Source organism: Cynocephalus volans, chromosome 2, assembly GCF_027409185.1.
Source record: "Cynocephalus volans isolate mCynVol1 chromosome 2, mCynVol1.pri, whole genome shotgun sequence".
Classification (NCBI taxonomy): Eukaryota; Metazoa; Chordata; class Mammalia; order Dermoptera; family Cynocephalidae; genus Cynocephalus; species Cynocephalus volans.
Genome location: NC_084461.1, coordinates 65,098,695 through 65,113,661, shown reverse-complemented (window position 1 = coordinate 65,113,661; position 14,967 = coordinate 65,098,695). Strand labels below are relative to the sequence as shown.

The 14,967-nt window shown below is 44.9% G+C and overlaps 1 protein-coding gene across 4 annotated transcripts in view; it reads right to left on the bottom strand.

The window, feature by feature from the left end:
• Nucleotides 1-14,967, bottom strand: part of PDE8B (phosphodiesterase 8B) — a 230,605-nt gene that overhangs the window by 47,579 nt on the left and 168,059 nt on the right. For all 4 annotated transcript variants that reach the window (XM_063087919.1, XM_063087920.1, XM_063087921.1 and 1 more), the window contains 4 exons: nt 14,198-14,276; nt 10,346-10,486; nt 8,855-8,943; nt 6,588-6,648 (listed from right to left, as the gene is read on the bottom strand). In XM_063087919.1, coding sequence (XP_062943989.1) covers nt 6,588-6,648; nt 8,855-8,943; nt 10,346-10,486; nt 14,198-14,276 — 370 coding nt within the window. The remainder of the gene's footprint in view (nt 1-6,587; nt 6,649-8,854; nt 8,944-10,345; nt 10,487-14,197; nt 14,277-14,967) is intronic.

The following is a 14,967-nucleotide window of genomic DNA, read 5'->3' as shown; positions in this document are numbered from 1 at the left end:
GCCTCTAGTTACCTTTTCGCTTTGGAGAGGATTCCTCTCCCCACAGGGATACACTCCATCCACCATTCAAACCTACCTCAGTCAACACCTCCCCCGTGAAGCAGACCCCCAGCTTCCCAAGTAAGGTAACCTTTCTCTCATGAGTGCTCCCAGTATGCACTCGCATTTCTTTTATTACTGTATTGCTAACTACTTCAGGGTTTGAATCCCGGTTCTGCCACATACATCCTATGTGAAACCTGGACAGGTTTCTTGACCAATCCAAGCCTGTTTCCTCATTTGTAAAAAGGGCATTGTAGTATCTACCTCATAAGAGCTGTGGTGAGGACTACTGGAGTTCATGTATGAAGAACTCTTGCAGAGGAAGGGATACAAAGTGTAAATACATGACAGATCTTATTATGATCACTAAAACATAAGCTCCTTGCTGTACTCCACTGATCAAATATTCGCTAAGTGAGTTCAGTAGCATCAGCAGAGATGGGGATGCAGGGGACCAAGACAGGACACTGCCCTTGATGAGCTGGCCTAGCAGGGCGGCAATAGTGTGGCAGGTGCTAAATCCACTCCATGGCGGTAAGGGAGAGAAGTGGCTGGGGCAACCCCAGAGGAGACATTCAACCTGCGTCAGATGAGCTAGAGTTCTCTAGGAGGACATGAGGAAAGGAGGGCAGGCTAGGCAGAGGAGCAATACGTGCAATGCACAGAGGCATGGACAAGCCTTGTGTTCAGGCAACCACAGACAGCTTGGTGTGGCTTGAGCAAAGTGGCAGGGAAGGTGGGGACATCAAGCGGGAGTGTGCTCCTCAAAGACGCCTGATGACTCTATAGGTGACGAGGAGCCACTGGTGGCCCTTTAGAATGAGGACGGGGGACTGAATGGGATTATACTCAATGGTGTGCTGGGAGAGGTTTAACCACAGGCTTGCTGAAAGTGTAAAGACAGCTGTATGCGAGATTATTACAAATTTTACCGACATAAAGCCGAGATTAGTAAATTATGGCCCAGGGGCTAGGCACCTGGTTTTGTAAACATAATTTTATTACAACATAACCTTGCCCACTCACTTACACAGCATCTATGGCTGCTTTCTCACTGCAGTGGCAGAGGTGAGCAGTTGTGACAGAGACTATCAGTCCTAAGATATTTACAATTTGGCCTTTAAGAAAAAAAGTTCCCAACCCCTGATATAAAGGATGAATAATACACAATTCCTAAATAATGCTAAAACATAAAATACTCTTTGAGGGAAATTCTATACAGCCAATTCATTCCCACAAGATGCCTTTACTGATTTTTGCTGGCTGCATGTGTCAGTAGCCAATTCACATTCACAGCTGGTGAGTGAGTGGAGTTCCCATGTGAGTGTCATTGGGGAGGAAGATGAAGGTAAAATAAGAGACATATGCAAGACCTTCACGCATTTGTCAATGATGCGAGCAACTTCTTTGTCGTATTGGAGAATAGTTTTAAATACTGAAGGAATATTTCAATTTTTTTATGCAATTCACAATGAAACTGTTACAGACGTGACATACATTTAAGTTAATTCTGTATTATTAACATTTCTTCCATCACTCTTTTAAGTCTAGAAAATCAGCCAAAAAATAAGTCCTGATCTATAGTAACTGCTGATTTCTTTGGTCTAAAAGTACTCCCAGCACAGCCTTTGGAAGCTGCTGAAGGTGGAGTTGGGAAGGTGTGTGCAGCAGCACGACTTCATGGGGGCATTTCCACAGTGCAGAGAAAATAGATGCACATAACCTCAGGAGCACAGACAATAGTAAAATGTAGTAACATGCTTAGGAAGTGGTGGATTTTGAGTACTTATTACTTCTTAAAAATAAAATGTGTATGATTGCAGGCTTATATAATTAAATTTTTACTAATGGTTGTTCTAACTACTGACTCTCAAAATTCCAGAGAAGTCAACTGTCTGTTTCCACATGCATGAACTGGCTCCAGCACACTCTACATGGAGCAGAGAGAACAGTTCTAGGCTCATGGAGGACAGTTGGGGGTCATGGTGGCAGAATGCAGCAGAGGTGGGGAGGAGAAAGGGCATGGAGTCAGGGCTGTGAAGAAGACACAACCTTCAGAACCAAGTGGCTTCTAGGGTGTAGGGGTGTGGGAAAGCAAGGATGCGGAGAGTGGCTCCCAGGTTAAGGGTGGGGGTGAGTGGGTGGATGGGGGATCCCATTAGCCAAGCTAGGGATTGTACTATAGCAGGAGCAGATATGGAGAGAGACATGGTTACTTCGGCCTCATCCATCCTTGTGTCTTCCAGGCCAAAGTGCCAGGTGACCGATGCTCACTGAATGGATGGATGGCCACTCGGCTTAGGCTGAGCAAAACGCCAAACACCGAACAGGTCTCCTCTTTGGAAGTGACTCAGTTCCTTTGAAGGAGTCGGCCACCAACTGTTGCTTTGGAAAAAGAAAATTTTCCAGAGAGTGCTAACGCCCATAAGTTGCATAAAAAACTGGAAAGTAGAACTTCAACAAAAGTCAGGTCTAAGGTATTGTAAAAGACTCTTGTGGTCAGTTAGCACAAGCATCTGGAGTAAGCAGAATCTTGCCATAGTCTTTGGGTCTGAATGACCCAAATCATATAAAAGTTCAACCTTTGGAATTTTAGTTAAATTTAAGGGAAAAATCCTTCTCCCCAAAGGCCAACATAGTATCTCCTCTTTGGATCCTAGTTGTCTTAAATGAGTTAGAGTTAAACAGATAACACTAATTTTTAAGAAATAGCTCAGCTATGTCTCTTTACCATTCATTACCAAACCTATCTTAGTTTTCTAGAGTCAAACTAGTTTTTCTCCATGTTTAGGCCTCCAGGGTTGAGGCTCACCTGAGTGGGGCCTCCCTGCAGGAGCAGGTTATTACTAGTGAACAGGATGATGGCTTCATTCAGAAGGAAACTTCATTTCCAACTCAGACGTATTGTTCCCTCCCCTCTGATTTTCCCACGCTCCACCTCCCACTTGTCCCCACCACAGGCCAAGTGCCGCCTTACAAACATCTACCGATGTGGCATAGAGGACAGGATGAGAGACCAGACAGGCAAAGAAACTCCATCCCTGTGCAGGACAGACACGCCCTGCTGGCCACAAGGGGCAAGCTTCTCTGCCAGGGCAAAAGGGCGCACATGTCTGCCTGAAAGTAGGCAGCCTCCTTCCACAGCGCACCTGCTCAGTGTAGGTGCACGTGCGCAGATGTTCTCAGTTTACCCTCCCTCTCATCAGCCAAGAGACTGCCTCTCAGCTTCAGACCTCCGGGGCTCCATGAAGCCTGTCATGACCAGCTAAGCAGCTACCACCACACCAGGCTCAGAGTCATCTCTCCCTCTGCTGAGTGACTTTCCCGTGCATGCAACCCTATAGCTGAATGCTCAGCATCCCTGCTGGTCTCTCCATCCCCTGCTGCAGACTCCTGCTGCTCTCGTGCCCTCAGAGCCTCCCACGGTCCTTGACACACAGCAGGTACTCCATGCATGTCTGCTCAGGGTTTGGCTGTTCAAAATGTGGCTTCTCAGGAAAAAATGTGATTTTGCAATATCGGAGCCCTTTCTTTAAATAGCTTCTTGTAAATATGTACTAAAACCAAATGGAAAAATTTGGATAATTTTGTTTACTTAGTAGTTTTACCAAATATATCAACAAATATTTTGTGGCACCTGCTGTGAGTAACGTACATATGTACAAACTCTGTATCACGGTAAATTGCAATTATATAAAACACATTTCTAAATGTGAATAGCCACTTTCAGAGATAATTGAGGTCATGTTCCAGTTATAATGGCCTTTTTCTCTAATTTTCTTTTAAGTCACACTTGGATGTATGCTTTAGAAGGATACAGCAGATATTCTTTGTAATACCATGTGAACTAGACAGAGCTGTAAACTTTTCCTGTAAAGGACCAGATGTCAAATATTGTAGGGTTTGTGGGCCATATGGCCTCTGTTGTGACTACTCAGCTCTGCTGCAGTGTGAAAGCAGCTGCACCACAGTGAGGCTGTGTTCCTATAATACTTTACTTACAAGACAGGCCACATTGGACCTGTAGATTGCCATTTGTTGCTCCCTGTCCTGGGTTGTGTGCTTCTCCAGTGCTCGGTTTGCTCTTTACCTGTGCTGCATTCTATTTATCCTGTTTACCTGTTGGTGGGCCTATGGCTTCTGGAACAGAGACACAGTGTCCCTGGGGCCAGCACAGAATAGGTGGTTAATACACATCTGGGGAGAAAGTGTGTGTGTGATGGTGGAAGGGAGACGATGTTTACAGCAGACAAACTTCACTGAGCATTTCCAGCCTCTTGGCAAAAAGCTACAGTGCTCACGGAGGACAAGAGATCTTTGCTGATGACAAGCACTACCAGAAGACAGCAGCCGGGCCTACAATTTCATTCCTTGTTAAAATGCAAACCCACAGGCTGAGTTTGACGTCAGGGCTACATGCCAGAAAGCAGCACCACCAGAACCGCCTGCAGACAAGCTGCCCCCCACCCTGGGGAGCCCCCGCCAGCACAGACCCCATTGCCTTGTACTTTAGTCTCCTTCGATGAGGAGAAAAATACCGCAGCTAACGGAAGTACAAAAATGCTTTGTTATTGGAAAATCTGTCTCTCTAGGTCTGTGCAGCACTATGAGGTAATGTCAGTGGCTCATGGTATCTGAGCTCTGCGTTTCCACTCTTCTGAGAACAGCAGCTAATTCATGGTAGTAAAAGCTTTTCTATTTAGAGCCTTGAAAAGAGGAGGTGGCCCCTCACTTCTGCACCCTGAAGTCCTGTGCTAAGGGCTTGCCCACCTTCCCTGTCAGACAGGAAGAGTTTACAGCGGGCAGGAGGCCAGGACTGAGACATTCAGTTCATTCAAGTTAACCAACAGCTTGAGGGCCTACTATGTGCCAGGTGGCCTGGGCACACAAAGACAAGCATAGATGAGTGAGTCTGCTAGAGAGAACAGGGCAGTTTAGCATACAAATAGCTATGAAAATGCATTGGGGGGATGACACAAAGCAGAGAAGGTGCTGTGGGGGCCATGGGGAAGGAGGTAGTACTTCATATTTCTTGGGCTGGACCATGAAGGACTGGTAGGATTTCGGCAGGTGGAGGTGCAGGGAGACTGGTGCAGGAGATTGGGGGTCCCATTCATTAAGTGAGAAAGGGAGGAAGGAGTTGGTGGGGGCTGGGTGTGCTTGATTTTGGACATGAACTGTACTTGGTTAATTTCTGGCATGAGAATGAATGAACCCAATTGGGCGCATGTCCTCTCCTGCAGATCCATAGCCCAGAAAGGTTGGTTTGCAGTGCTTGTGTTCAGTAGTTTGTTTCTAAAGGGACACGAGGATTTCCTGCCCCTCCTCCTCTGCCTGTGTCACCTCTCACGCAGACTTCATTTTTCCCCCTGGTATGTCTCAACTTGGCTGCTGGAGGATTTTTTTTTTTCCTATGAAAGTCCATTCCCTTCCTTTCCCAGAGGTCTCCAAGGACTTGTCTCTCAGCATGACTATATGGAATTAACTGAAAATTTCCTGATTCCAGATGAAATTCTCAGTGCTTTATTTTTTGCTGAACTAAATCTTATGGAAATGCACATGGACGCGGGCATGGACACCTTTTATGTCTTGAGACAAGTGACTGAAAGCCCTGCCCGGCATGCTGGGCTCAATCCCACCTTCCCTCCAAGAGTGTCCCTCGTCCTGTTTGCCCAGTTTATCTCCCTGCTCTTGCCACGCCTCACCTTCTCATCCTGCACTTCACAAGTCTCCACCATGCTCACTAAAACTGATTACACCCTGCAAGCCCTTGAAATACCTCAGGAACATGGTCCCTTCTTTTAAAATCATCAAAGTCAATGGCCATATTCTGTAAGTTTTCAAAAATAAATCACTGGTAATTATGTTTGTCGTACACTTTTTCGTCAATAAATTATAAAGCATGAAGTGGTAGAAATATAATCCACATAATCCAGTAGTAGAAGTACAAATCAAACAGAAAAAAATACCTATATCAATGTCACTCTCTATTATGAAACTACCTTAAAAAGTTCTTAAATATAGCAACTTATTAAAATTCTGCTACTTCAGAAGACAACATTTAAATGACTTAATGGTAAGAAAAAAATCACTGTACTAATTTGGGATAATTCTTGTTTTGGATATAAATTTGCAGGGGAGAAATGCTCAAATGGGTATATACTTTTCATCTGTTTAATAAATTAAGACAGGAAAATAGAACATTTTTTATTTGGAGAAAAAATTTTATGCTCTCATAAAATATATTACTCCAGAGAGTTGCTCAGCCACAAGCTAAATTATAACTGATGTACGCTACTAATACAGGCTTGCAGGGGAATTTTTAAAAAATATTTGTCATACTCTGGTTTCTCTTCAGATCGTATAAATCTTTCGCCTTTTAAAAAATATTTGTCAGAGGAGCCTAATTTTCCCATAAACCGTCTTAATTGGTGATTGCAACAAGAAATGGAGAAAGACAAGCAGAGAACAGTGGTGAGACGCACCCAACGCAAGTAGCACACGGTCAAGCTGACAAAGCCAGGGCAGTAAGCTGCGTACTGTACCTGCTTGTTATTGTCAGTGGTGCAGCACAGCTTCTTGAGGGAGACAAAATGCCTAATTTTCCTAATAACATAAATAATCAGTTATTAGTGAAACAGATATGAGTCAGCAAATGAAAACACCAACAGAGTCTTCTTAAAGCAAAACTCCAGGGTCTATCCTAGGGCAGATTTAAAATTCAAGCAAAACTCAATCTACGGAAAACACATTTTTCACACAGAGCCCACACATACCTTCAGAAACTGGGCCTCCCTTACAATCAGACCTGGCTCAGAAACACTCTCCCAATGGGTATTTCATCCTGAAACTGACTTCTGAAGTTTGGCTCCTAGATATCTTCAGGGATAGGATGAAATGCTACTATAGACAAATTGGCTTTAATTCTGCAGACACTAATAATTTTATAGCTTACATAAAAAGCAAAAGACTCATTTGGACAATGACCAAATTTCGTGGTTGCTGTTTTTATATTAAATGTTCCATATTCTTTCACACTGTGGTTGTCATAATGATGGCATTTTTCAGGCAGAGAAAAATCCTCTTATTTCAAGGTCATGGACGGGATCCTGAAACTCAGCCTATGGTCTCACTCATTACCACAAGAGAAACCAGGCAAAAAACAACAGGTGCCTCAGCCTTGTGCAAAAATCAGCTCAAGGTAGATTTTCTGCTGAGAGTAAAGCCATGAAATCCAGAGAGTTATATTAGACTTTACGCCCCAGAAGCCCCAGGGGCATCCTCTCTCTCTCTCTCTCTCTGGTTCATTTTTCTTTGGAGGATTCTGAAGAGGGCATAGAAATTATTGGTTTTTCTGTAATGAGATTCACTCAAGTAGGAATAGTAAAATTCCCCTACTTTTAATAAGAATTGCCTCTGAGAGCTCACTGCCTACAATTAGGGGGAAAATAACACTGGAAATTGTTTCTGGACAAAAGAATGTCTTTCTCTTATCTGTAAAGTCAGAAAGATTAGAAAAATTTATTCTTACAGAAATTACCAGGAAATAGAATGTCTCCTCTGCTTTGGTTACCTAATGATTCTGGTCACAGACACAAAACGTGGTTTTTAGCTTCCATTTTCTGAGAAGATGGTAAAAGCAACATGATGGCCGTGGACATTATCTCCACCCTGTGGCTCTGAGCACTCTCCACTGGTGGCAATGGCCGTGCTGAGGCTGTGGTGCTCAAGAGGAGGGCCTGGGGGCAGTTCTCGGAGGCTTGGAGCCCTTGGTCTGGGACCTGTCAGTGTCCCCACCAACCAGAGTGAAACAAAAGAGGAGCCACAAATTATAAAATGGCACGAGATACCAGGTGGCGGTCTCTCAACTGATGGGAGAACAATTTTGAAATTAATCAAACAAGTAAAATTGGAAGGGAAACAATCTACAAATATTTTGCCGATTTTATGGAGTGTCTAGTTTTCTAAACACACAACAATTTGCAAGAGACTCTGGTAGTCCTAAGAGTCACAGGTGGGACTGTCCTGTTCCAGTTACTGGCACAATAACTGCTGTCTTGTCTTTTTCTAAAACATCACACAATGTCATGTGTCCTTTATAGACTCAAGCTTTGAAGCTGGTGTTGACCTACAGGCTGGTTTCCAAAGTCTCAATAGTGATGTGTTGCTGGGGGATCCTGTTGGGCTTTGTAAACCCAGAAATGTGTAAACCCAGAAACTCACAGAAATTAACTGGGAGGAGGAGGAATTCCATATTTTCCTCATCTCTCCACAAGACAGGCTTCTCTGGTAATCTGAGATTCAGTGGGATTGGACGCCCTCAGGTCCTAGTCAGACCCACCTTTCCTCCAGTGCTTTCTCACCTCTTGTGGAACAAGCCCACAGCTGGCCTGGAGAGGACCAGCAGAGAGCCAGGGCCACAAGGAGAGTAGGTTGACTTCCTGCAGGCTGAGGGCTGAGGCCAGGGAGCCTGGCCAGAAGTTATTTGTTGTTATGGGCTAAGCAAAGCCTGGAAATGGAGCCCCTGTTGAGGGTACTGGAAATGATGGAACCTCAGGAGATCGGGTGGAGGTGGGCAGTTGGGGAGTTGGGGTGCTGCTTCATAAAAGACTCTAAGCAGAGAAGAGAAGGGGAGGGAAACCACGGCTGGGCGCTGCTGCTGGCCAGATGGAGGTGCCCTGGGTATGTACAGCACAGCCCTACTGTATTGGTGGAGATGAGGCTTATACCAACTTTGCAATATGCAATCCCAATGCCCACGAGGGCTCCGAGTCTTTTTTTCAGCTAAAAGAGTTGAAGAGTTTGCACTCACCCTCCTTGGCCAATCACTGGGGTGATCTTCACGTGCTGTTGGATGCTGTCCCCAGATTTCCGTCTGGCGTAGTAAACCCCCTGCCACTCCTACATGGACAAAGAGAGCGCTTAAAATCCTTCAGTGGAGGCTTGCAGCTGCTCCTATGGAGGGTCCCAGCAGGCTGAGTGAGAACATTCTCACATGCTTTCGTTATACTTCAAAAAGCTCTGCTGGATCACTGCCCCCACTGCGATGCTGACATGGCCACATGGCATGAAGACAAGACCACTCAGCAAAGTGTGCAGCGCCAGGCTGCTGTCTTGAGTCCCAGGACACTAGACCAGAGGGTGGAATTCCTGCTGTCAGCCATACGGGTGCTGGGGCACCGGGCCAAGATATTCTTCTGAGGTCTCTTTCAAAATCTTTACAAACCTGTGAGCTTGGCATTATCATTCTTAATTTACAGGTGGGTAAAGTGAGGCTCAGAGATTCTGACGAATTGGCCCTCCTTAGGAAGCGGAGGATCGGGTTATAAATTCATATCTCTTTAACTCTCTCAGGAGCCCACATCTTTCTAACATGCTATGGGCCTTCCAGCCAAGGCTTCTATGGGGTTAGTCTGACTCCTCCAAGTTTCCAGACGAGGGCAAGGGGAGTGTGAAGATTCCTGCCTGGACCCTAGGGATACATGTGGGATGAAGAGCCAGGTGAACTCCAGGGGAACCCTGGGGTACCTCCACTATTTCTGGGAGGGAGTGTTTAAATCGGAAAGCTTCCCTGCAGCCATTTCTTGCCCCTCCCTCACATAACACGGCTAACTGGTATGCACACAGGGGTCACCAGATGTGTGGCTGCCTTCTTTTTGGCAAATTTTCTTGGGGTAGTTTACAATGTCCTTATTTCTTTTCAGTCTCACTGTCCCAATTTTTTTATTAATATTAATTTCATATGTAATCATCTATAATTTTTTTATTATTAATTTCATCTATAATCCAAACTTATTTTATCTCTGTAAGATGGCTCCCCTGTTAAATGGATGCAATTCTTATCTAACTCCTTCCCATCAGAGAAAGGGAGATGAAAGAAATAGCATGTGAGAAGCATTGCAAATGCTTGAGAGGAAAAGCACAGGCACCGTGGTCCTGAGAGCCAGTGCTCCTCTACAGGGAGGGCTTGAGGGAACCTTCCCACTGTGTTTCTCCCTCTGCCTGCATCTGCGGATGAAGCATGGGAGCTGCTGGGAACAGGTGCAGCAAGGGGAAGGCAGCTGCACAGTGACGAGTAAAGAGAACAGAAACAGGGAGACTGACAAGAAACTGGGCCTACGGATGCTAGGGTGGTAAATACTGATGTTAAACACTTCTAATCCCCCAAAGACTGGATAAACTGAAAACACCCAGCAACAGGATCTCTGCTCAAAGATAGGCACGATATTCCAACGACGACAGGTGGGATATATTCATGCAAAGGGTAAAATGTCCTTTCACAAAAAAGGTTGGTTTCACCCACCTTTCCCTTCTTGATACACGTGTTGATGGTGTCGAGAAGATCTGCCCGGTTCTTGTCGCTTTTGGGCAGCTCTGCCAGCTCTTTCCCCAGCAGCTCACCTTTGTGGTAGCCCATCATCCTTTCGAAGGCTGGGTTGACATACTGTTAACAGAAGGGGTAAAGCTCAGTGCAGGGACACGAGGCAGGGATCACAAAATGTCTGCATGCCCTGCCCTGAAGGAAAGCTTGTTGTGTCACACAGGCAAGAAGTTCCCCGAGCAAATGTGCTCTGTGCAGGTGCGGCTGTCTGCTCCATCCCCAGCCCCCCTGGAGTAGATGCCTCCCGCCTGAGCAGCAATTTTTTCATTCAATCACCATCCTGCCCCCCTGCAGGAAACTCTTTAGCAGGAAAAGAGCAGGAAGCCCTCATCTAGCAGTACCAGCCTCTGGGGGACCTCATTCATCATCCACCGCCCATGAATAAGGAAAAACTCAGAGGGGGAAGAAAAACAGAAAGCAAAAGAAACTAAATAATTGGAACTCAATTTGACAGGTTGTGGCTTATATTAGTCACCTCTCAACAAGGCAGCAGTTTGCTCTCTTGGGACTCCTTTCCCATTGCCACTATCTGTTAATCAATGCTGTGAGTTGGGGCCACTTCTGGTCTAATCTGAACAATAAATTCCATTAACTGGCTTGGGCAGGAGGCAGCCTTGAAGTGCTCCATATGGGGCAGGTGTGAGGAGGGGCTCCCCTGGGCACACACTGGGGCCAGCAGACTCAGAGGTTTCCTTCCAGAATTCTGTCCAGGGTCCTGGAAATTAGAGCTGTTACCTCAGGTGACTCCAACCTCCTGTCCCCACCCCCAGTTTCTTTTCAAAGAACAGTCACCAGATGGGGAGCTGAGTGCAGGAGGACAAGCGGCAGGGAATGTGGGGACAATGTGAACGTAATGCTTGTGGGTCGAGGATGTCTGTGGGCATAATTTATATCCATCTGCTGCTTCAGAAACGTTCGAGCCAACTGCAGTCACTCTTGCCCTCCACCATAATGACAGCAGTCACGGACACTGGGGGGCTATTCCCTTGGAAACATAGCTTCTATTATCACATTCTATTTACTGGGAGTTGAAGGGGTCGGGAGGATGCTCTGGCCATCACCCCTTTGGGAGTGGCTGAAGAGGAGGAGATCATGACACTGTCTTCACGGATCTCCAGATCCATCCTGACCTCATCACTTGCACTGTGGACCCACAGCTCCCTGGCCCATCCCTGTAGGCTGCTGAGCTGTCTGCACATCTCCCTCATCTCTGGGCCTTTCCCTAAGTGCTCTCTCTGCGTAGAATGCCCTTCCCCATCTCATTGCCTCACCGACTCCAATTCATTCCTCTCCTCCTCCAGGAAGCCCTCCTTGACCCCCTGGCCAGTCTGAGCTGGGGCCACTCCTAAGAGATCCCAATGACTCCTGTGCAAACTTCTAGTGACTTATTACACGGAACTTAAGATTTTGTTCACTTTCTGTCACACCAGACATTAAAATCCTCAAGGGAAAATATCACCTTGTTTTTATCTTTTTATACTCAGGACTGTTTGGTAAATTTATGATGAATGAATAGATAATATTAGAGAATGTGTTGTTTTCCTTATTTGTTGGCTATATTCTCATACATTTTCACAAATGTTTATTCTGCCTTACCCATTAGGTTCCAAATATGGGTAGAAGTCATGCCCCTTCTTTCATGCCAGGGTTCCTGTAAGCTCAGAATATAGCAGGTACTCTAGGACATGGACTCTGGAGCCATGGCATTCAAGCTCAAATCTTGGCTTTGCCAATTACTAGTTATATAACCATGGGCAAATTATTTAACTTTTCTGGTCCTCCATTTCCTCAGGACATAATAGTAGTACCTGACTCATAGGTTTGTTTTAAGAAATAAATGAGTATGTGTAAAATGCTTAGAACTGACCCTGGCACATGGTAAGTGCCATGTAAGTGTTTTAAAGCAAATATATAGATAGTTTAGATAGATGGAGGCATGGAGGGGGGAGGGATAGACAGATAGACAGATAGATAGACAGACAGACAGACAGACAGACAGACAGGCAGGCAGTATTGTTCCTAGATTTTAAGTGCTACTGCCTGAACTCTGAAGACGTGCACTCACAAAGAGTCTAACTATTCAGTTGGAGTGCCCTGTGAAGCACGCTGGTATCAAATAAGAATGTGTATGAAATATCCATCCCATCCATGATGACTCATCCTCGAAATCTATAGCACAAAGGTCATTTTAGTATCCCCCTTCATATGGCATCCTATATTCAGCATCTTCCTCCTCCTTCCTGTTTTGAGATTTTATTTCAGATTGCTGATGTATTTTTAAAGGGAACATGCAGAGGTTCCCTGAGGAAAACCCTGTAATGTCTTATTTCAGAATCCAAGTTTTCAATGCATTGACTCTTCCTCCATCTCCCCTGTACAGGCACCTGCTGTCCTCATGCCCCTGTTTCTCTCTGTTGATGGTAAAGGCTGGGAGATGACTAATACCATAATTAGATGCCATATTACCTCTGCCAGAGATACAGGTTTCCTAACCACCAATTGCTAACTGTAGAATGAAGGACTCAATGCCCTGTTCAAGGAGTTGGCTGTTAGATTACCAGAGGAGACGCTGGGGAGAGGGAGGGAGCCCTTTTCCTAATCACAGCCCAGCAGCTCACCGTTGAATGGGGAACCGCAAAGCAAACGAGTTTCAGCAGGAGAATAGATTGTGCAAGTCTGGGGAGATGCGGGATTTGTGCTTGGCCTGTAACAGAAACATGTCTGGCTTTCTCTGCAGTCCAGGAGGCAGACCCAAGGGCAGGAGGGCAAATAATAACCGGCAATATGAGGAAGCCTCAAGGAGCAGCCAGAAAAACAAATTCTAAAAATGCAGCCTAATAGAAAAGCAGGTAGGAAGGCTTGGGAGTTGGAAAGACATGGCTACTTATTTTGGTGCCAGTACTTATTACTAGGGCTTTCCTTGGATAAGTTCCTTGACCTTGCTGGGTCTCCGTTTCCTCATCTGCACTACAGGACAATTATGTCTCTTTCATTGGGTTACTGAATGGAAATGAGATAACCTAATGAAAGTGCTGATGACAAGGCCCAGGGATGCTGGGCTGCTGGTGTTATGGGTCTGGTACGAGAGCAGGGTGTCTGTGCGTGCACTGGGAGGTGCAGAGGAGACGAATGTGAGGCTCCTGCCGCGGGGGTCACTGTGCTTGCCCACTGTCTTTGGTGCTCTACTGATGACAGCAAGTGCGCCTTACTCTCAGTGTCACTAAGAACCAACTGTAGTCAGGCCAGTACCGATTAGTGGAAAGTCTGCATTTTGGAGGATTTTTAAGTATAGATGTCTTAGTTTCCAACAATTATAATAAGAAAGCCTTATTTCAACAAATATTTGTCTACTACACACATTTCCTCAGGAAGATGACTTTAGCATAAGAGTGCTTTATAATTAGAATACCAAGTACAGGCAAATACATAAGCTCTTTGAAAATATTCTCTTCCCATAGACATTTATAAGCATTTACTCTACAATTTTTATTTACTTCTGTGTAAATACTGTCTTCACAGATGGTCCAAAGAATTTACCTCATCTCTGTCAAAGAAATTGCAGGTTCTGCTCTGAATTACTAATAGTTTATTCTTTATTGAATACCTAATGCTTAGCTTAAGTCCATCAGTATTCTTTGCACACTTTGATTTTCCTTTCTCCAAAGAAAATGTACTAATATGTGAGAATAATGGCAGAGTACTTCAAAAAGGATGGTTCAAACTGGAAAGGTTCTATTTTTGACATCTAATGATATAAAGTGTTTCCTTCCATACCTGAATCACGTGGTCATCACTCGTTATTTCTATGGCTTCATGACAGTGGTCTAATGCTGTAAACACTGAATTACAGGCCCTAGAAGTTGCAAAAGATTAGAGTTAGTTCTTCTATAAAAACTGTTCACATTTCATCTGTTAATTTAATAAAGTAAACAGATCCCAGATTCATTAAAACCATGTACTTTTTGTTAGGCTATGGCCTGAATGTTGGTATTCCCCCAAAATTCATATGTTGAAACCTAATCACCAAGGTGATGGTATTAGAAGGTGGAGCCTTTGGGAGGTAATTAGGTTATGAGGCTCCACTCTCGTAAATGGGATTAGTGCCTTTGTAAAAGAGGCTCAGGTGAGCCCCCTTGCCCTTCCACCCTGTGAGAACACAATGAAGGGTGCCATCTATGGGGAACTGGCCTTCACCAGACACTGAACCTGCCAGCACCTTGATCTTGGACTTCTCAGCCTTCAGAACTGTCAGCAATAAATTCCTGTCATTTATAAATAACCCAGTTCAAGGTATTTTGTTACAGCAGCTCAGGTGGACTATGACAGTTATGTGTATATGATACAAAAAGAAGGATCGCAGGTGAGCCAAATGTTCACGGATTGTGGAACAAGCTGTTTGTGTGCTTAGTGAAACTCCAACACCAACATGAGAATGAACATGAGGAGGAGACTGCTCTGTAAGTCCCATATGTTCTATGTTAGTGAAGTTCTTCTGTTTCATTCATAGTCATGGTCATGGAGAAGTCAAATCCTATTGGTTAGGA